The sequence below is a fragment of the Candoia aspera genome, chromosome 5 (assembly GCF_035149785.1).
Source record: "Candoia aspera isolate rCanAsp1 chromosome 5, rCanAsp1.hap2, whole genome shotgun sequence".
Taxonomy (NCBI): Eukaryota; Metazoa; Chordata; class Lepidosauria; order Squamata; family Boidae; genus Candoia; species Candoia aspera.
In genome coordinates, this window is record NC_086157.1 from 97,240,156 (window position 1) to 97,263,616 (window position 23,461).

Sequence of the window (23,461 nt, forward strand, 5' to 3'; positions counted from 1 at the left end):
TAGTGATTCTCTGGAGTTTTGCAATGGAGATTTGAAAGGTATATAAACCAGATCACAATCTGAACCAGCTGAAGCATGATTTTGGAAAAGGCTCACTGCTGTATTATATTTTATGACTTGAAGAGCGATACTTTTGTTAATCTCTCTACAGGTGTGTTCACAGTGCAATGATCTCTACAGTATCTCACAATATACTAAGCCAAGATGTGGCCCACATTTGTGGTGTCTTGTGCTATGCAAACTCAGCTAGTGTGGTTTATAAATTCATGGTTTAGCACACTATGTGAATCAAAGTCAAATATTTGCCAGGGTAGAAAGACAGTGTACAAGTCAAAGAAGCAAGTATTGTTTGGAAAAGCATGGTTTATAAATTAACCATCACAGTACTTTATTTTGTATTATTTTGCAATTATTGTTCACAATTCCCACTACCCAGAGCAAACTTATTTTATTTATTTACTTTTCCAAATTTCTATAACTGCCCATCTGTCCCGAAAAGGGGACTCTTATTCTTAGTTTTGAAAGCAACACAGACTGCCTTTATTTTCACCCTGACAGACTACCACATTATTTTTCTGGTTTTTTTAAAAAAAATCTTTTTTACTTCTACATTATGCAGTGAAATTATTTCCTCACTTTAAAGCTTATTAATGTGGTGGTGGGGATGGTTAAAACACTGTATACGTAGAGCTACCCTTTCCCTCAGAGGGAGGGACTCCACCTCTCCCTTTAACTGCCACTAAGGTAGGCCAAGAGCCATGATGTCACGTAACGTTTTCCCGAAATGTCCTGGGAGTTGTAGTCAGTTACCAGCAGCTGGCTTGCTTCGTAGAACAGTGACCCCACGGTGAACTACGACTCCCAGAATGCTCTGCGCTCCCTATTCTTCAGCCTGTGGCGCTGGTTGCTTCGAGGGTGGCGGTAGGTTTGTAAAGGGTCTGACTGTTGGCGCTTCCCTGCCGAGAGTGGTTGGAGGTCGAGCGAGGTGAGCGAGGAGACTGAGGGCCTGGTTATGGAGGCTGTTGTAGTCCGTGTTTCTTGTGCTCTCTTTCACCAAGATACATTTGTGTTCAGTGTTTGGGGGAAACGGTTGTGACGACGAATTCACTCAATGTTACTTAGATTCTGAGGCCGCCTCTGGGCCAGAAGCCCCGCCGTAACGTTGTGTTTATTGTGCCGCCTGTCTCCCTTCTTTCCTTGTTCTCACACCCGCTGAGTACAGTTTTTATGAAGAAGGCAAAAGGCTACCTAATGAATATGTTGGCATCCTTGGCGCGATCCCTGTTGAGATTGGGTCAGACAGGCAGTTCGGGGCGGGTGGAGCGGTGCCATCCAAATGTATCGGGAATATAACATAATCTCAGCTGGAGAATTCCTGGAGTTGGGACTCCATTACCCTTGGAAACACCGGAGTTTGAGAGGTTTATGGCTTACCTGGGCGCATATCAAGCTTATGGGCTGACACTTGTATCCTATTTTTCTATGTTTAAAAAAATGCAAATTAGCAGATGTATTTAATTTTTGTTAAATTAGTTCCATTTATCTATTTTTCCTTTCATTAGCACGCGTGTGTGTGTATACATATAGTAACAATACAATTAACAAATAATTATTTTTATTTAATAATTTAATATTGATAATTTAATAATTTAATAATTATTTTTAATAATTATAGTTAATGACTCAGTTACAGTGGTGATGAGTGCACCATTGGGAGACTTCAAAGAACAGGTTAAGATCATGATAGAATATCTATGTGGTTGCTAGGAGTCGAAAACAACTTGATGGCACATAATCAAAAAACAATAAAACAGATGTTAATATTAAGTTAACCCCAATTATACAATAAATACTTTGATGTGCGTTGTAGTGTTTCTTTTTTCAATGTTATACTCAACTTGAGTATGAAAAGGCCAAATAATTTTGTGCTTAGAACACAGACATCCTAAATTGTAACTAGTGTTGATAGAATATTTTTCTTTCTCTTCTCTCTTCTCAATACTCTAAGCTATCTAAATAGTAGAATGTTAATAATCTTTAATCATATTATATAAACATCACTGTATTGAAATGATACATAACAATAAACAAGATTTACAACAACTTAATAAAAAGGGGGAAAAAGCACTACAAACTGCTGGAGATTTATAAATAAAAATACAGAAGCAACACAGAAAATATTTTTAGTTTACGAAAGCTGCCTAAATCAGAATGCGGAGCAAGGTTCTGTTGAATTCTGTCAGGGTAATTGTGAAATGCAGAAACAGTAAGGTCTGCCTCACACCAGCAGGATAACAATATGGGTTGATTGTTTAATTATCAATGTGAGATTGGTCATGTTTTCATATTTTCATATGTTTTTTATACGCTTTATAGGTGTTTCATAAATAAATATTTAAGTTTTTTTTACTGTAAGCCATCTAGAACCAAAAGAGTGGGTGGCATACATATACTGTAAATAAATAAACCTGGTATCCAGATAATTAAAAAATACAAATATAAATAGATTTTTAAAACATTTGTCAGTTAATTACTGTAAAATGATCTTTCCATCAAAAGAGGGAGCAGCCCTCATTAGCCTGATCAAATATGGTCCAAGAAACTGAAAAATTATTTAATTGGTACATTAATATTTATGTAGTTGTTTATTTTTCTAGGTTTATATGACTCTGAGTGGCTTACATACTTAAATAAAAACTTAATTTTAAAAAATCATATAATCAAATTATCCCAAGCACCAGGGAACAACCAGTTCAAATACACACAGTTCTTCTGCAGGAGGGGACAGATTTATATACATCAGATCTTGAAGGCTTACTGAAAAAAGCAAAGTCTTGATTGCTTTTCAAAAATCCCATTGTTCTGTATGAACTAATTTTTTCATATCTTTTTTTCTCTAATGGTGGTGGTATTGATCTAGATCCTTTAACAAGCTTTTTTGCTTTGCTTTGTATAATGGAGCAGGTTATTGTGAATCCACATGTAGTTTCTTAGATAAATCACCAGAGCCTCATTCTACCTCAAGAATTGCCAAGCATCAGTTGAATAATTTCTTGCTGAATACTGGCACAACAACTAAGAATTGGCACACAAACATCATTATATCACCATTGAGTTCCATGTAGTCCCTGGACCCAGAAAGTAATAGTATTACAAAGTGAAGACTGGACCAAAAACAAGTACTTGTCCAAGTATCCAGTAAATACAAATACAGATAGAGTTTCAGTAGATCTTAACATTCCAACAGATGGGATCTTTTGACTTTTAACCTGGTCAGTAGTCCTAAATAAGCAGGAAACTTTAGACATTGTTAATTTCAGTTATGGTATATCCCTTAAACACAGATAAGGGTGAGAAAATGATTTTGTAGCTCAGCGCTTCTAATGTTATATATCTATAATTACAGGATCAAGCTTTTTACATACCTAAGTAGATTCTGCTACAGGTAATCCTCGACCTACGACCATTCGGTCAGCGACCGTTCCAAGTTATAATGGCACTGAATGAATGGTAGTTATTACCGGTCCTTGGAGTTCTGGTCATCCCAGCACCCCTGTGGTCATGTGATTGCGACCTGGGTTCGCACTTACGGCTGATTGCCAAGCAGCCTGTGATCACATGATCACCATTTGCAACCTTCCCTGCTGGCCTCCCCAGAAAGTCAATGGGGAAGCTGGCAGGGAAGGTTGCAAGTCGCTGGGGGAAGTCTCCCCCACCTGCACACCTTCCCCCAGCCCCTCTGCACTTGTGCCACACCAGCCAATCATGCACCCCCGTGCAACCTCCCCAACCCATGGCGCACCCCACACACATCCTCCCTGACTTGTTCGGTGCCTCTCATGAACCCTCTTGTGCACCCTCCCCAACCTGCACTGTGCCTCTTGTGCACATCCTCGCACCTGACCTGACCCATGCTGTGCCTCTCATGCACCACGCCCAACCCATGCGGCGCCTCAGGCATCCCCTTGCACCTCCCTGACCCTCCCTCACACCCTTGTAAACCCAACCTGCCTCTCATGCACCCTTGCACACCCTCCCTGTGCCATGCTGCGCCTCTCACACACCTGCCCTGACCCTCCCCCACACACACCTCACTCCCTTCCCTACCCGGCAGCAGCCATTTACCTGCCTGCAGACCTGGGACTTGCAACTTAATGTTGGCTTCCCCACTGATTCTAGTTGTGGGAAGATAGCAGGAAGCTGCCTTGCCTAACAGTATGGGATTCGGTTAATGACAGCAACTGGGATTGCAGGGATTGCCAACGCTAAGCGATATGGTTAATGCTTTACAATCGCATGGTGTAGTGATGGAAATTCTGGTCCCAATTGCTGTCATAGGTCGAGGACTACCTGTATATGAATAATAGAGTATTTTTATTTTCTTTTTTAAATGATTCAGGGACTGAATATGAGACATCAGATCTCTCAAGCTTTCCTGCAACACAGATAACTTACGGTTGGACTGTTGTTTTAATTTTCCAGATGGCCACCTCAACAGATTTGAATTGGGAAGAAAACTTGATTTCACACTGGATGTCTAATGCTGCCCGTGCTGGAGTCATACTAAATCCTGCTTTCCCTCGTTCGAAAACCACCAGAGCAATTGGTACTGAAAATGTCCCACCAGGTCATGGTGTTAATTTGTTGTACAGCTCAAGTAGCATTTCTGTAAGTGAAGACACTATGCATAAAGAGCAAACACTGGAGCCTAAAAGTTCTTATGAGGAAAAAGTGGACTCCTCCAAAACGCTTTTTTCAACTTCAGCATCTAACAAGGAACAAATGTTAATGGGTAAAGATGTTCCAGCCCAGTGGACAGCCATAGAAACTGAACCTGGTTCTGATCAATCAGATGATCTGGATGAAGGATGCTGCACTGAATTACTCTTACAAAAGCTGGAGCAGGTAAAAATCACTAGATGACTATGTATTTCTTTTAGACAGATTAAAAATACTCTTCCTTATGAAAACTCCTTCCCCTTCTGAGAGGTAACAGGTAAATAGCTCTATCCTTTCACCAAGGAAACCTTCATGAACCAACTTCTTTATCTGCTGTTATAGTTTCTCTGCTCCTGCTAAATCTGGGGAGATAGGTTGCTGCTTCATTTGAATTTCAATCTGGTACTTATCAACCAGTAACAAATCCAGACTTTCTTGCCTGTTTTAATGCTAAACTCTAATCTAGAAATTGCACAAGTCAGATGGTACTTGTGCTTAGCCTTCAGTGAAAGAATTGTATCTATCTATCTATCTATCTATCTATCTATCTATCTATCTATCTATCTATCTATCACATTTCTTCACCACCTATCTCAACAAATGACTCTGGGTGGTATTTATTTATTTAATTACCCATTTTTTTATCCCCACCCATCTCCCCCACACGGGGGAGATGGGTGGTTCACAATAAAAACAATTAAAATTTCAATAAAATCATAAATACAATCATTAATCAGTCAGCATAAAATGCAATAAAATCCAAGCCACGGTGGATCTAATTCAAACCATAAGGGCATAAAACTGGTCCCCGCATAACTAGGGAATCAACCAGCCCCAAGAATAGCTCTTCCCCTCCCTATTCCAGGCAAGGCAACAAAACCAGGTCTTCAGATGTTTTCTGAAGTCCAGGAGGGAGGGGGCTAACTTCACTTCTGGGGGAAGGATGTTCCAAAGGGCGGGAGCTGTTGCAGAGAAGGCCCGCCTCCTGGACCCCGCCAGATGGAATTCTCTTGCAGACGGGGTCCGCAACATGCCCTCTCTGCACAATCGGGTGGGACGGGCTGATGTAATGGTGGTGAGACGGTCCCGCAGGTAACCTGGACCCATACCATGTAGGGCTTTAAAGGTGATAACCAACACCTTGAATTGGACCCCGAAGCAAACTGGAACCCAATGCAGCTCGCGCAGTAAGGGTGTTAAGTGTGCTGATCTCGGAGCACTCATCACTGTTCGCACAGCCGCATTTTGAACCAACTGAAGCTTCCAGATCCTCTTCAAGTGTAGCCCCATGTAGAGCGTGTTGTAGAGATGACCACGGCGTGAGTGACCGTTCAAAGGGCCTCTTGTTCCAGGAAGGGGTGTAACTGGTGCACAACACGAAGTTGTGCAAAGGCCCTTCTGGCCACAACTGCCACCTGCCCTTCGAGCAGGAGTTGTGAGTCCAAGAGGACCCCCAAGTTACGCACCGAGTCTGTCTGGGGCAGTGCAATCCCATCCAGAACTAAAGATGGCAAATTCCTAGGAGCTGAGGGGTTGTTAACCCACAGCCACTCCATCTTACCAGGGTTCAGCTGAAGCCTGTTGTTCCCCATCCAGACCCCAACAGCCCCCAGGCACCTGGAAAGGGCAGCCACAGCATCACTTACTTCCCCCGGATGGAGATGTATAACTGAGTATCATCGGCATACTGATGATACCTCACCCCATGGGGACGGATGATCTCACCCAGCGGTTTCATGTAGATGTTAAATAGGAGGGGAGAGAGTACTGAACCCTGTGGCACCCCACAGAGGAGAGGCCGTGGGCCTGACCTCTCCTCACTAACACCGACTGGGACCGGCCCTGGGGAAAGGAGGTGAACCAGCGCAAAACTACGCCACCCACCCCCAACTCCCTGAGCCGACCCAACAGGATACCATGGTCAATGGTATCGAAGGCCGCTGAGAGATCAGGGAGAGCTAGGATGGATGCATTGCCACCATCCCGCTCCTGCCAGAGATCATCCATAAGTTGACCAATGCTGTTTCCGTTCCATATCCGGGTCTGAAACCTGACTGAAAGGGGTCTAGATAATCCACTTCCTCCAGGATCTTCTGGAGCTGCAATGCCACCACCTTCTCAACCACCTTCCCCATAAAGGGGAGATGGGAGACTGGACGAAAATTATCCAGGAAAGTAGGGTCCAGTGATGGTTTCTTGATGAGGGGGTACACCAGCACCTCCTTAAAAGCCACTGGAAACACCCCCTTCTGCAAGGATGTATTTATCATCAACTGGACCCAACCGTAAGTCACCTTCCGAGCTGCCTTCACCAGCCAGGAGGGACATGGATCTAATTGACAGGTGGTGGCATTTACAGTCTGGAGAATCTTGTCCACTTCCTCAGGTCCAACAGGATGAAACTGTTCCCAGATATCTGGGTAAGTACGTTCCCCAGGCATCTCCACAGACCCTGTCTCATGCTTGGAGTCCAACTTAGAGTGCATCTGAGCGATTTTATTCTGCAGATGCCCTGAAAATTCCTCCGCACAGCCCTGTAGATGATTTTCTGGATCCCCTTTCCCCAACAGGGATCGGGTAATCCTAAACAGGGCTGCCAGGCAGCATTCTGCAGATGGAATAAGAGCAGAGAAATACTGACGTTTCGCCGCTCTTACCGCCACAAGGTAGGCTTTAATTGTGGCTCTAGCTTGTGTCCGGTCAGGTTCAGTCTTCATCTTTCTCCAGCGGCGCTCCAGGCGTCTCTTAATCCTCTTCAGAACCCTCAGCTCCTCTCTGAACCACGGGGAGTGTCGGGTTTGATGGGATAAGAGAGGCTGCACAGGCGTGATCCATTCCAAGGCCCTGGCCACCTCCCTACTCCAGGCAGTGGCCAGGGCCTCCGCTGGACCGTGCACAAGTCCTCGGGTATAACCCCAACTCCCTCTGAAACCGCACTGGGTCCATTAGTCACCGGGGCGGGCCGATCAAATAGGTCCTGCCTCCCTGCAGAGGGGCGTGGCATAGGAGAAACTCAGGGCCACCAGGGCGTGATCTGACTATGACAAAGGGGAAAGATGTAACTCTCTCCTCAGATCACATTGCCACTGCTCAGACAAAAAAACTAAGTCTGGTGTGAGGCCACTGCTTTGAGTTGGGTCCTGAATAACTGAATCAGGCCCATGGCTGCCATGGTGGCCATGAACTCCCGGGCTGCCTCCGAGGCCCGCCCCAGGGACGGCAGATTGAAGTCCCCCAGAACCATATGTCTGGGGAACTCCACCGCCAACCCCGAGACCCTCCAGCAGCTCAGGCAGGGAGGTTGCCACGCAGCAGGGAGGCTGGTACAGCAGCAACACTCCCAACTGCTCTCGGGCACCCAACTTGAAGAACAGGGTCTCACAACCAGTTACTTGTGGAGCAGGGCCCCTGAAGGCCACCAGAGACTCTCTGATGATGACTGCCACCCCTCCTCCCCTGCCCTGGCATCTCAGCTGGTGCCACACCCGAAACCCGACCTGGCACTTCTCTGACAAAGCCACTCCTCCTTCAGGGCCCAGCCAGGTTTCGGTAATACACGCCAGGTCTGCCCCCACCTCTGTGATCAGGTCGCATATGAGGGGGGCCTTGTTGCTAACTGACTTGGCATTAAGAAGCAGCAGCCGGAGGCCAGGGCCCCCACAGGACTGTTGTCCAGGGCCTAGGTTTAAGCATGGAGGGTCAGAACACGCTACAGGTAACAAACACCTGGGGTGTCGTCTTCTGTGATGACTCACCTCCAACTTCTGTCATCACATCCCCTGCCTGTCACCACCTCGATAAAGTGTCCTGCCCTACCTCCCCCAGGATCTTCCAGTCCAGCTGCCTCCAGTCCTGGACCACTAAAGTTCCTGGTTTGAAATAGGAATCCCTCCATCCTTTCCTACAACCATGCACACATACCAACAACCTCAAGGGGATGGTGGGCCCCCAATGCACCAGCTCTAGCTCTTGGCACTGGCAGGCCCAACCACCACCCATAGACTCACTATGCCCCCCACGCTTCTCTCACTGGACAACAGGGGCATCCCATCTGCTACCCCCCACCCCCTGTCTCTCACTCAGGGGGTGAGTGCTCTAACACACCACATTTACACCTGGACTCCCCCTCGTCTCTCACACGTCGGGGCATTCAGCATTCACATTGGAGGGACCCTATTAATCCTTGCCGGATCTAACTATTGAACGAATTAGGAGAATTGGGAGGGGATAGCCAAGCCAAGCCGTAATTCAGGTCTCACATCCTACAGCGTCCAGCTACTCCAAAAATTTCCATCCAGTCTAAGAGTCAGAGGCCTCCAACAATCCCGCCTCCCCACGGCGTTGTTGCTGATATGGAGGACTAGAGATCTCAAGAAGTCTCTCCATAAAACCAGCTGTCCGAAGGATCCTAAGCAGCGCCCCCAGGGGATGCCTGGCCAGATGGACTCCCCTCGTCTCCAACACTGGTCTGTCGATCTACCACCACCTCTGGAACTCACTTCCCTGCTATGCAAGGCCTGTCTATTGTGCCAGGATTCCCCAGGGACTTGTCCCTGCAATGGGGTTGATCTTCCACCCCGGAGTTCACCAGGGCTCACTCTTGCGATGCGCGGGGCCTGCCTGCCATGCCGAGGGTGGAATTGGACCACGTCCTCATGCTGGGGCCAATCCACTACGCTGGGGCCCGTCCAGGGCTCATTCCAGCACTGGGGCCGATCCTCACCCCAGAATTTGCTGGGGCTTGCCTCCCGCTGCACCGTGCTGCACAGGGCCTGTCTGGTGGGCTAGGGCTCGCCGCTGCGTCATCCAGGTCTCCCCTCCCCCAGCACGTCCTCACAGTCCGTCCTCACAGGGGGCAAGGGGAAAACTCTGGCCCAGGAAAACATTCAGCACAAAAAGTGCTGTTGGAGATGCCACCGCTGCTGTAGCCGTTGAGATGCAGTCAGGGCCCAGGCTGCTGTTCCCTGCTTCCTCCTCCCGTTCAGCGCCGTTCACGCCGTTCTGTCCAGGGGGCTTTCACCGCTCTTCCACATCACAGGTATGGGGCCCAAGCTTTTCCAATCTCCCCCCCCAGACATACCACTCATGAGGACAGCATTGGGGGTAGCGATTCCAAAAAACTTCGGGAATCTCTTACCTTAGAGCGGTGCCTGGTGTCCTGTTGCCATCTTGGATATCCATTCCAAGGATATCCAATATACATTAAAGTATATTCTTATTTTTCTGAAAACTATTCTATTTACTGTATTAGCTAATTAGTCCCATATGTAAGGTCTAAGAATAAATTTGCCCGATTATACTCAAAAAGCTCAAAGAACTGCAACACCACAAGAAGGAACTTCTGAGAAGGCAACAAATGGAGCAAATTCACAGATTAATGGAAGAGCAACAACATCTACTTTCCATGGTTGAGGAGCAGCAAGAACATACTGGTGAGTGAGTACTGATATAGCTTTAAAATGTTTACTAGAGATTCAGAGGTTCATTTTATACATGGTTTTTTGTGTTTTGAGATAGCTGATAAAATCCATTTTTCTTGCTGCCTAGTTGATCAGCAATCATCTGAATTAAGAAATATCTATCTTGCTAAAGATTTTTGGAAGATTGATATTGCGTCGTCTCCTTTTTTAAAGACACCCTTAGCAGTGTGTAATTCTCCCTTTACTATATCACTGTTTAAGCATCCTATGGCCCTCCTCCAAAACCTTAATTAGAGAGACATTTTATGGGTGCTGCTAAGACTCATAGCCTCCTGTTTTTAAACATAACAAATTCTAGATATTTGAACTTTCAGATTGCATTTCATGCATAGAATTCATGTTATTAAACCATACCCTTCTTACAAAACTACAATAGATCTTCTTTTTAAAGAGGCATGGAAAATTTGAGACACATTTAACATACTTAGCAGGCTGTAAAAACAGGAGACTTATCAAGGCTTTTGTAAATCAGAATAAATGGCTGAGCTGTGTTCAGACTTCTGAAATAAATATTCTTATAGTCCAGTGTTAGTTATGAATACTGGAAAATGGTACATTTGTATTTTTTAAAATATTTAAACAAATAAGGGTAAGAGATACATGAATGAAAATGCGAAAAATTCTCAGCCCAAGGTTTTCAGGCTTATTCTTCTACCTCCTCCAACTATACAGGTAGTTCAAAATACATATCTGTAGAGTTACAAAGTATTAAGAGTTTCAGGCTTTTCTTGATTATAAATGCAGAAGGGAATGGAAAAGGTGAATACTCTAGTTTTCCACAAGTTAATATACTGTCTGTCATTTTGTGTTTAAATAAAAGGCTCTCCTGCAATCGAAGAGGATGGAACCCAGAACTATGCTGGATCAGTTTGTCTGTCCCCCGTCCCTTACTTTCCACTGTGTCACAGTAGAGACAACACTGATTGGAACAGTACATCTCATATTTCTTCTCCTGTGGAACAAAGAGATTATTTACAAAATTTCAACAATGACCACATATTGAAGAAAAATAATTCTGCAGATGCTTTTTGTAAGAAGCAGTCTTTAGACAGTTCTTTGAAAGGGAAGAATGAATTGAAACTTGAAGACCAAATGACTATTTCAGGTAAAGCAAACCTTTATCCTAACTAAAATATATGCGTTTCTAACACAGGTCAACCTGAATTAGGATTATTGCTGTTTATTCATTCAGTCGCTTCCGACTCTTCGTGACTTCATGGACCAGCCCACGCCAGAACTTCCTGTCGGTCGTCAACACCCCCAGCTCCCCCAGGGACGGGTCCGTCACCTCTAGAATATCATCCATCCACCTTGCCCTTAGTCAGCCCCTCTTCCTTTTGCCTTCCACTCTCCCTAGCATCAGCATCTTCTCCAGGGTGTCCTGTCTTCTCATTATGTGGCCAAAGTATTTCAGTTTTGCCTTTCATATCATTCCCTCAAGTGAGCAGTCTGGCCTTATTTCCTGGAGGATGGACTGGTTTGAACTTCTTGCAGTCCAAGGCACTCTCAGAATCTTCCTCCAACACCACAGTTCCAAAGCATTGATCTTCCTTCTCTCAGCCTTCCTTATGGTCCAGCTCTCGCAGCCATATGTTACTACGGGGAACACCATTGCTTTAACTATGTGGACCTTTGTTGTCAGTGTGATGTCTCTGCTTTTAACTATTTTATCGAGATTTGTCATTGCTCTTCTCCCAAGGATTAAGCGTCTTCTGATTTCCTGACTGCAGTCAGCATCTGCAGTAATCTTCGCACCTAGAAATATAAAGTCTTTCACTGCTTCTACATTTTCTCCCTCTATTTGCCAGTTATCAATCAAGCTGATTGCCATCATCTTAGTTTTTTTGAGGTTTAGCTGCAAGCCAGCTTTTGCACTTTCTTCTTTCACCTTTATCATAAGGCTCCTCAGTTCCTTTTCACTTTCAGCCATCAAAGTGGTTGTTGGAAGAGAGTGTTTGTTATGCAGAGTGAGTTGTCTTGGCAAAATTCTATCAGTCTATGTCCTGCTTCGTTTTGTTCTCCCAGGCCATACTTACCTGTAATTCCAGGTGTCATTTGACTGCCCACCTTAGCATTCCAGTCTCCCGTGATGAAAATGACATCTCTTTTAGGCGTGTTGTCCAGTAGGTGCTGCAGATCCTCATAGAACTGCTCTACTTCAGCTTCTTCAGCATCTGTGGTTGGGGCGTCTATTTGGATCACTGTGATGTTAGATGGCTTGCCCTGAATTCGAATTGAGATCATTCTGTCGTTTTTTGGATTGTATCCGAGCACTGCTTTAGCCACTTTACTATTAATTATGAAGGCTACTCCATTTCTTCTGTGGTCCTCTTGTCCACAGTAGTAGATCTGGTGGTCATTTGATGTGAAGTGGCCCATTCCAGTCCATTTCAGTTCACTGATGCCCAAAATGTCTATCTTTAATCTTGACATCTCCCCAATAACCACATCCAATTTGCCCTGGCTCATAGATCTTACATTCCAGGTTCCAATGGCATGTTGATCCTTAGAACATCGGATTCGCCGTTCACCACCAGCACCGTCGGCTGCTAGCCGTCCTTTCGGCTTTGAGCTAGCTGCGTCATCACGTCTGGGGCTAGTTGAACTCATCCTCTGTTCCTCCCCAGTAGCATTTTGACCATCTTCCGACCTGGGGGTCTCATCTTCCGATGGTATACCAACATATCTCTGGTTGTACTGATCCATTTAGTTTTCATGGCAAGAATACTGGGGTGGGTTGCCATTACCTTCCCCAGGGATTGCGTTTAGTCTGACCTCTCTGTCATGACCTTCCCGTCTTAGGTGGCCCTTCTCGGTTTAGCTCATGGCATCACTGAGGTGCTCAAGCTCCAGCACCACGACAAGGTAACGATCCTTTGCTGAAGATTGTTGGTATAATATAAAAATAGTACAGAAATTTGCTTACCATTAGAGAGTATGTTTTTCTCTCTTACCGAGAGATCCCAGTGTTTCCCCTGAGCTTGAAGAACATGGAAATTTTTCTAGGTTTAACATTGAAGAGTCAAAAACAGTGAGAAGCTTTCCCTTATTTCAGAGTCTTTCCAAATTTCAACATAAGGAAATGCCTTCCATATCCTTCTCTATACTGCTTGGAGCTAGGTGGGGGGATATGGTGAGCTTGGGGCCTTGGAAATGTTCAGATTCTTGATAAGAATTCACTTCATCTTTCTTAAGAAATTCATTCCAATTCCTGGGGAGGATTTTTTTTTAAATTAGCAATTAAGGCTAGTCAAAATGTTAATTATTTTTATTAAGTTTCTCAATCCAAACTCATTTTCTCCCTCAACCTCAGTAATAATTTAGTGGGCATGATCTTCTATTTCCTTGCATGCATGAGATCTTATATAGAAGGTTCTTCCTTCTGTCCTCCCTTCCACATCTACACAAACATGCCAGAAGCAGGTTCTACACACACCCTAGTATGCATGTAGGGTGCAAAGGTAGAACATGCCCTGTACTCTTTTGGAGTCTGTATGTCTGGATTTGCCAATAACTACTTTCAATAATGTGTTTTAACATTGAAATGTACTTCACATTTAAAAGAACATTTGCAGAATTGCTTTCAGTGCTTCTATACTGCATATGTGATAAGCTAAGAGAACTAGTGGCTTGTCTAAGACCAACTAAGCTTAATTTGAAATGATCTGGAACTTTTGGTGAATGCTTTTATTTACACTGAATAATTGGGTAAACGTTTGTTTTTTACGGATATTAAATTGCACTAGTCATATGCGGGATCTTAGGAAGCCAGTGGATCTCCTGTTTAATCTATGTGACAAATTGATTCCCTTAAAAGAATTTCTATAAAGTAATGCTACATTCTCAAAGGAGCAACAAGTAGTTTAATTTCTGTCTTTCAGAATATGGATGAGAGAAATGGTCCAATTAAAAAATCTGGACTTTTCAGCATGAGACAGAATTGTGTGTATTTTTTTTTATCTTCGTGGTCTGTATGTTAGACTGTAAGATTGTAGGAAGAGACAATTTCCTTTGTTCTAATGCAAGCCAAATTTGAAGTCCTTTGAATGAAGAGTAGGGTGAAATTTTTAAAAAATATTTGAGGTTGTACACTGCTCTGTCTTTACTTCAAAGGTAAGTAAATCCAACATGTATTAACAGGTTTCTTGACTGAGGATTTGGAAATATTGGGGAAAAAAATTAGTTCCACCTCCTTCCCCATTAATGCCAATAATGGGAGATGTTGGGATATACTAGAAAAGTTACTTTGATTTAATCTGGGAAAGAGTTATTCTTTTTGCAAAACATAATAGGCCAAATTCTTTTTGTTTACCCCAGTATATACAAAAATTTTTGTTGGAGTCTTGATTTGTTCTTAGACCTTTTTAATACGTCTGTTAATTCTGCTGTGATATTTTAAAATTTTAACTGCTGTCTTTTACTCTCTGTGTTTTTACCGTTATTATCTATTGCCAAGTCATATGTTGCTCACCCTATAATTGTGGTTTGATTTGTTTTCTAAGCAAAATAAAGTTAATTTTAAAAAAAGCTGGAAGAGAGGAAAATCAAGGCAATCTCAGCTAGAAGGGCAAACTCACTGCTTTCCTGGCAAAGCTTGCACAAGAAATACCTCTGTATATAAAAGGACAGTGGGGAGGAACAATGCATAATTTTTCTTTTGTAGGAAGAAATAAACAATCTCCAGAACAAAGTCTACAAGGCAGTATAGAAGGTGACAGCGATTGTGAAGATCAAAGGAACACAGAGGCCTCTAAAAATCTGACTGCAGAGAAGTGTCCAGAAGATGTTAATGCAGAGGAAAGGTAAAGAAGTAAAAGTGCAGGGATACAAATGCTGAGAAAAAAAAGTCTAAAAGCAATTAAGCTTACTAAGTTTGATTGTATTTATTTTAGTTGAAGCTGAAAAAATGGCACAGCAAGATTATTATCTGCCTGGAAAAAAAATTCCAGTGGGCTAGGTCTGCAGGATTATAGAACTTTAAAAAAGCAGAATTTCAGAAGGATAATCTCACTGAAATTTAGTTTATAAAATGGTGGGGAGAATTTGAATACTATTACTAAGAAGCTCAGTAGTACTATTTTGAATATATCCTAGTCTGACTCCAGAATCTTTATGTCTCTTGAGAAAGTATTTCAAACTATCAGGGCAGTAAATATCAGGGCAAGAATAGTCTTCACTTGCATTTCTTCATTTATACAGATAATAGGATGGATACCTATTGTGGAAAGTGGTCAATGTAACACCAAGTTTTAAAAAGAGATCAAGGAAGTTCTAAACATATTATTATTAGTTATTATTGTTTAATATATTTATATACCATTTCTTATGCCTCAGCATTTCAAAGCAATTTACAATTAAAACAGCAATAAAATATATAATATGAAACAATTACAATATTAATTAAAATAAAGGCAGGGGAATTCTTCCAACATTTGTATCAGGAATGCCTGGGCTGAGGATGACTTTTCAACAGGCATCCAAATGTTAGAGGAGATGCCACCCAAATTTCAGGGGGGGGACATTCCAGAGCATGGGCATTATCACAGAGAAGGCCTACCCATTGGCAAATGGTCAGTTAATACATATAGCAGGGTCCTTAATGACTGTGGTGGTGGTGATTTGATAGATACTCTGGTCCCAATTTGTTTAGATTGTTAAGGGCCTTGAACATCATAATCAACACTCTGAACCTGGATAAGCAACTCATTGCTTCAACAGGTAGTATATGGCCAAGGGCCCCACTCAGCAATCTGGCCACCATATTGCTGCATCCTCTGAACCAAGCACATGGATAGCTCCTCATATAGCACATGACAGCAGTCTAAATACGAATGACCAGCACATGGACAACTGTAGCTAGGCTGCCTTTAAACAGGAAAGGGTAGAGTTAGTATACCAACCAAAGCTGGCATATTAATATCTATTTCTGATGGAAAGGCAAACATAAAAGGTCTAACTATAGTAGATATGTAGTACAGGAAAGTGTAACATCATATAAGTGGCAAAAGGTGAAAATACTAAAACAGGCAATAGTGTTGGATATATTAAGATACTATTATTGTGCTGCAGGATCTAATTTTTTTCAATTAAATACAAAAAGAAGAATATACAAAATTGTAACAATGTTTTGATTTTCTTGAAACAGGCCTATTCCTACTAGTATGCAAGAGAGAAAGCAAACATTTGAGGAATTTCTAGAAGAGCAGATACGTTTGGAAGAACAGAGGTTGAATGACAAAGGAAATCTCAAGGTTAATAGTCACAGTATACAAAATGTGCCAGTTTCATAATGTGAGAATATTTTTTTTCATGTAGATGTTGTACAGATTTTAGCAAATTGGAATTCCAAGAGATTATTTTGATAATAAAAAAATAACAGATATAAATAACAGAAGTTCTTACATATATTTAAATTGCTTTTTTTAGGTCGCTGGAAAAGCAGCATTCCAGAAACCAGTTTCAAAACAACCCTTTCTAAAACGAGGTGAAGGCTTAAATAGATATACCAATGCCAAATATAAAGTAGCTAAACAAAAAGAAAGTAAGACAATTCTTCAGCCTGATCCTGTAGAAATGAAGAATACAGTTAAAGCAGACAAACTGCAACTTCATCGGAAAACTGCCCCTTCAAATAAAGTTTCTGACAGCTTTGTGCCTAAACTTGGAAATCAGAATACTAAAACAAAAAAGAATTTTTCTTTTTCTGCTCGAAAGACAACAGTACTCAGAAATTGCACTGGAAAAGGTATTTCTTCATTCTCAAGGCAAAACTCTAATGAAACAAAACCAGAACTACTGAGAAATTCTCTAAGATCAGAAATAAATGGAGAAAAAGAAAAGAATAAAGAAAATGTAATGCCACTTGCAAAGCTGCATGAAACTGATGTCAAATTACCAGCAGGAAAAGAAGCACTGTCAGAAGTAACTGAATTTCTTATAAATCCACGTGAAAAAGACCAGGAACTTTCTTTTGAACTTTCTTTCCAGAAGAAGTTGGGAAATTGGGAAGCTGAAAAAGAAAAAGAAAAAAATGAATTGGATGAATTTTTGTTTTTAGAGCAGGCTGCTGATGAAATATCTTTCACCAGTAACGCCTCACTCATAATAAAGATCTTGGATCAAGGCCAGCAAATTTCCTCAGGGCATAGGCTGTCTTCTACTCCTGTTAAATCAAGGTTGCCAGAGCAGCAGATGAATGTGTTAAATGTCACAGCTGCAAATGACATAAATGGAAAAAATTGGATTTCCCAAGCGTCTTACCATGAGAGGCACAAAGATAATTCCCAGGCACCAGAACCATTCAAGGTTCATAGAAGTTCAGCTGACTATGAAACACTTCAAACTTCTCCCTCTGCTGAATTTCAAGATTGTGAGAATGCTGTATTAGACGAAGATAAATCTGATGGAAGCAGTGAGATGACTTCTGAAACTGAAGAAGAATTTGAGATTACCATAAAACCTGCAAGTGAGGATACTGATAAGATCCCTGTGAAAAATCGAAATGATAGTCCTGAATTTTCAGAGTGCAAAGAACAAATGGAAAGCACAAAGAGTGCTAACTGTCCTGGTTCACTGGAAAAAGATGGTGGCCAATCTAGTGAGCTATATAGAGATGCTGCATCTCCAAATGTATGTTGTAGTGACAGAAATAAATTTGAGTTTGATGATGAAATCACATGGTCTGACTTTGAGGAGAATAGCAGTCTGGGTATGCAAATTCCAGACAGGGGTATGGTTTCTAAAATACCTCTGTCTCCTGATTGTTCTAAGACACCTTTTCCTGATAAAGTGATAAAGAGGAAGATTGCCATGGTGAAGAAAGGGGATGCTCTGCTGAAACAAAATATGATTGATAATGAGGAAACTGAGCCTCCTACGTCAGATTTGATGTTGAAGCTCTTTCCTTCCCTAAAACCTAAACAGAAGGTAGATGCACAATCAAGACATGAGATCAAATCTAACATGACTCAGGAAGAATCAAGCGGTAAGGGGGAGAGAATAATCAATTACTATATATAAGAATTAGCCCTATATAATTTTGTACAGAATTTCCTATATACGCATGTTCTTTTATATGGCAAGAGGTTCCACTGCACTGTAAACCATAACCAAGAGCCAGAAATCACAGAATGGATATATAAAGCATCATGGTTTTCAAATCATGTGCAGCAGGTTTATAGAGGCTTTAGGAATCTATTTGATGCATATTTTGCAGGCTATCATAAATGGTTTTAATTAAAATACTTGTTTCTGTCCTTTCTGGCTTCAGGACCAAGTTTTCAAACAATGCAGAAAAATTCCACAGATCAAAAAGTATTGTCCATTATGTTGAGTGACATTAGTTTTTGAACAAATTGTTGATCTCCAAATGACATGATTTATTGGAACCATTTTATGTTTTCATGTTATTTTCTATTAGTGGAGTTGTGAAAGTCAGTTCTCAGACTGATAAAGAGAGAAGCAGTTATCAAAATAAATAGCAAAGGACATACTTATAAAAGTGGCAGCTCTGCATCAGCTGATTGGTTTGATAACTCCTAATCTCTGTATTAGTTGAGAATGGACTCATGAATGTCTTTAAAAATACATTGATAAACTGGAGCAAGTCCAGAGAAGGGTCATCAAGATGGTGAGAGGACTGAAACCAAGTCCCACGAGGAGTGGTTAAAAGACGTAGGTATGTTTAGCTTGTAGAAGAGAAGGTTGAAAGGGAACATAATAGCTGTCCTCAGATATCTGAATGACCGCCATATTGCAGAAGGTTTGGACTTATTCTCACTTGCTCCAGGGGGTAAGAGTAGAACTAATGAGATGAAACTTCAAGGGGGTAGATACAGATTAGACATGAGGAAGAACTTGGCAGTAAGAGTTTCTTCCCCTTCACTGGAGGTTTTCAAACAGAGGCTGGATAGTCATCTAGTAGGGATGGTGTAGTGAGTCCTGCAGTGTGTAGGGGCTTGAACTTGATGACCTCTTAGATCCTTTCCAATTCTATGGTTCTGTGTCTGTGATAGCTATGACTGAAGTATTGTTTATAATGAATGACTTTTCTTAACTCCACTAACCTCATGGAATCCTCAACAGAGCCCTGGGTATTTATCCAATTTTACAGTGAGGTAAGTATACGAGATTTGATACGTATTCAAATGTTGTATAACTTGTTTCCTACTAGGAGAAACGGTGCGTTCACAGCTCTTGAAAGAAAAACTTGTTGAATTGGAAATGGAAATTGAAAGGTTCAGGACTGAAAATGCATCCATATCAAAACTTAGAGAAGAGCATGAAACTGCACTGGAAAATCTTAGGTAATCTTCACAGTCTAAGTTCTGCCTCTACTGTCTAAATGATCTGGATGATGTCTCTCCCTGTAGTCTTTTATTCCTTTATTTCATCCCTATGCAGAGAGAGGAAGGGGATCATTAATGATCAACAAGGAATGCCCCTTTTGCTCTTTACTTACTCCAGTTAGATTAACTGAAAAGGTTTTTTTTCTCCTTTGACATCCTGGAACAGTATATATCAAAATCCAGTAATTGTTTCCATATCTTGTCAAAATTAGAGTTATTATTATTAACATAAAATATATAACTTTTTCCAGATTCAAAAATAATACAATTAATCTCTCTGTGAATTTAATATTCAAATTTTATAAGGGCCTTTTTCAAAAAGAGCAATTGACCATACCTTAGCACAGCATCCAGTGATAAATTATTTAAGAATTTCTACTTTTGAATAAGAAAGTATATTTAGCAGAGATAATTACAAATATAAGTTCCTTTTTGTTTATTTGTAAGTTACATCTCTTGAAAAGATACAATAATCGCAGTTCAGGAAGACATTCTACTTTTTGTTTAGTTATTCTGTTTTTTTCAAATACATCCTGAATGGCTGTTGATTTTGGGGCCTCCTAGATCTGGGGACTTCCCATCTTTTGTCTTGGATGGGTTTGCATCTATTGACTCTTCCAATAAAATTGGAAAAGATATCTAGATAACTGTTCTAGATATCAGGACAACTGAGATATGGATTAATAAGACCTTTAATTGCTACATTAGAAAAAATCATAGACAAAGTTAAATAATGAAACATCAGAGGCAGGAAGCACTTTTCTATCCAACTGGGTAGCTTTTATAGTTTATCTCAATAGCCACAGACCTACTATTGGTAATATTTTAGATATATGCTAATTATGTTTAATACCCGACTTTTCATATTTTCAGTAGATCTTTTGTGTTTTCTATATCTTTTTTCTCTGTGCATCATGGATTTATGTTTGCTTCCTTCTGGCAAGCTGCCATCTTGAGTCCCCTGTAAATATCCTACTAATGTATATTGTATAGATTCATCTATTTGCTCTAATTTTTCACTACATACATATAACTTGCAGTCATTCACTTCATCTTCCATTTTAAACACAGCTACCTTGGCCTTTGATAAATTAATTTTCAGATTCAGACTCTTTGTTTTATTGTATAATCTATCTAACATTCACTGCAATTCTTCTGGGTTCTCAGCCAACAGTATGAAATCATCTGCATACAAAAGTACATGTATACACTCTTGCTTCTAATCAACACATCTCTAGAGTCATTTCTAGGCCCATAGATACTGACCTCCACCATCATGGCTTTGATAATCGAAGTTTTCACAGAATGCTTTTTAGTAAGAAAGAAAAGATGTCACCAGTTATACCTTTGCCACATGCAACATTCCCTCCTAGTGGCAAGGACAGTATCAATCAATTCTGGCACGTTGTGGCCAGTATGCCTCAAGTGTATCTTAAGCCCAGCTTTGCTCCAAGCATACTTATGCTGTTCTGTGCAAGCTAGGATTTCTGTTCTACAGAGTACCCCTTGCAAGCCAACTTACTGTTGCTTGCATTAACAACTATGCAGTGTTATATTGTAGTGATACACATACCCAGGATGCCAGACTGAAATAACCAGGGTAATCCATATATCCAAAATAATAATAATAATGATGATGATGATGATGATGATGATGATGATGGAGCTGAGAAGGAACTGTATTAAAAACAATGCAACACAAATAGTTAAATGATTTGATCATTTCCAAATATCTGTACAATTCTGTGGGAGATTAAAAATAAAAAGTGAACATCAGAGTCATGCTGCTGTGAATAAATGACTCTAAGGTTGCAGGCCTCATTCCAGAGCTTAATGGGTACCAACCCTCTGTGGTATTTTTACAGCCACTAACACTTTCTTACTCTCTTTGGGGATTATTTGAAAGTCCACTGTAGTGCTGCCAGAGCTAAATATTGCTTAGTTGATTAGCAACAATTTGTAAGCAGAAAATCAGTGTGAGGGGATTGGACAATTGTCAGCCTTTGTTAACTCACTTAGAGAGTTATCTAGTGGCTATACTGGAATGTGCCAGGACTGAAGGAGTAATTTGGTTCTCATTCCAAATATAATGATGCTGGATAAACCTTTAAGGGGCAGTGGAACACTGATGACTTCAACAGTGCAGCTCTTGAAGTCAAAGTACTGGAGAAAACCAGGTATGGCTCAATTAAAATGTTAGATCCAATGAGTCCTGCTGGAGTAAATGTCCCAGAAGATCAAATGCTAACAATTTTGCAGACCTGAAATATGTATTTGCTAATTGCTAGTTAATGGCATATGGTATTCTTCTAATATATTTGTCTAATGTAAAAACCTGATGCTGTAGTGACACATTCCTTTTTCAAAGTATTTGAATATTATAAATTGTTGTTACAGAATTCAATAAGGCATAAAATAATTATCTCTTTTTCCAGCCAATAGTCTCTGGACAGATTTCTGAAAGTATCTCTAGTCTGTTCTTGGGTTCTTGTCATTTCTTATATATTAATGGAAAGGATGGTCTAAAATTCTTTGAAAGAGTTCAGCTTCAGTGCACATCCTTTAAAAAAAAAAAAACTTGGAACCAATGTTTCCAAGTTACATGGTGAAATCTGATTTTTGTGTGATAAATATTTTGTAATTTTTGTTCCGTAAACTTTCAGGAAAGAAAAATCTGGCTTTGAACACCATAAAACACAAGAGCTTGCTCGAATAGAAGAACTTAAAAAAGAAGAAGCAAGAAAATTGCAGAAAGAACGTAAAGTTTTTGAGAAGTATGCACAGGCAGCTAGAGCCATTCCAGATAAAAAAGAACGTGATGAAATTCAGGTATGAATGCAAGATAGATGACCAACCTAATTGAGGCAACTGAATAATGGAAAAAAAACTCCATTATGTAAAGGTATCGAAAGTAAATATAGATTGTTCTTGTAATCAGTTCGTTCTATAAAACATACAGGAATGTTTCATATGAAATTGTCTTAAATTCAAATGTAAAATTAGATATGTCCTTTATGTTATACACTGCTGTGCCCCATGTAGTTACCATGTCTAATTCTGAAAGTGGTGGCAGCTGGATAATGTCAGTAACCCATGTGCTACAGTAGTATGCATTATGTAGCAATTGCTATACTTCAGGGACCTCCTCTCTATAGATCTGTGCTTCAGCCTGAGAATAGAAATGAAAGCACCAGCTATATTTTTGGGAGTTGGTATGTTTTTCAGAAGAGGAGCAATATATGTCCACAATACCAAAGAGATTAATTTTTTTACCACACTGCAGTGAACAGAACACTGTATAGAGATTTTAAGTGATTTCCCTTGTTTCACCGTTCTGGTCTTTTTCCTGTGAAACAGCTAGCTTGCTAATGAAAAGAATAGGCAGTGTGATTTGTACTAAGTTCAGCCAGACTCCCATATATTCTGTTCCAACTGCAAAGGTTTTAGGAGAAAATGTACATTCTCTCATTCAACAAGCTTGGCTGTGAAAGCGTCTTTATGTAATAATGAACTGTTTCTTCTTGGTCTTTGGAAACAGAGAGCATCCTACTTAAATTACAGCACTAGAATCCCTGCATCCAATAATTATTATTGAAATCAGGTATGGCTGTGGGCTCTTCCTCATAGCAATGCCACTGTGCATTTCTCCAGTCCTTGAATCAACAGAAAAGCAGTGGCATAATTGTCCTGCCCTGACAGCTGGGCTGTAATCTGCCTCAGTAATGATGTCTGCAAGTAGTCCCATCCTGACAGTTTTACTGCAGAACAATTCAAGGACACTAATTGGCGAGTTCTCCTAGCTTTATTTCCTTTTCAGCCCAATGTCACTAACTGGCAGGAAGAAACTCCATGGCAGTGGGCACTTGGTGGCCGGGGGTGAGGAGCTGTGCTCGCAGCAGCCTCAGCTGGCCAATA

At 41.1% G+C, this 23,461-nt stretch overlaps 1 protein-coding gene across 1 annotated transcript in view; it reads left to right on the forward strand.

Annotated features, from left to right (window-relative positions):
* Positions 1–887: 887 nt before the first annotated feature.
* CENPJ (centromere protein J) overlaps positions 888–23,461 on the forward strand; it is a 226,330-nt gene continuing 203,756 nt past the window's right edge. The window contains exons 1-9 of the mRNA XM_063305802.1: positions 888–985; positions 4,483–4,905; positions 10,028–10,151; positions 11,020–11,304; positions 14,863–15,001; positions 16,345–16,450; positions 16,626–18,183; positions 19,372–19,504; positions 22,210–22,375. Coding sequence (XP_063161872.1) covers positions 4,483–4,905; positions 10,028–10,151; positions 11,020–11,304; positions 14,863–15,001; positions 16,345–16,450; positions 16,626–18,183; positions 19,372–19,504; positions 22,210–22,375 — 2,934 coding nt within the window. The 5' untranslated portion in view covers positions 888–985. The remainder of the gene's footprint in view (positions 986–4,482; positions 4,906–10,027; positions 10,152–11,019; positions 11,305–14,862; positions 15,002–16,344; positions 16,451–16,625; positions 18,184–19,371; positions 19,505–22,209; positions 22,376–23,461) is intronic.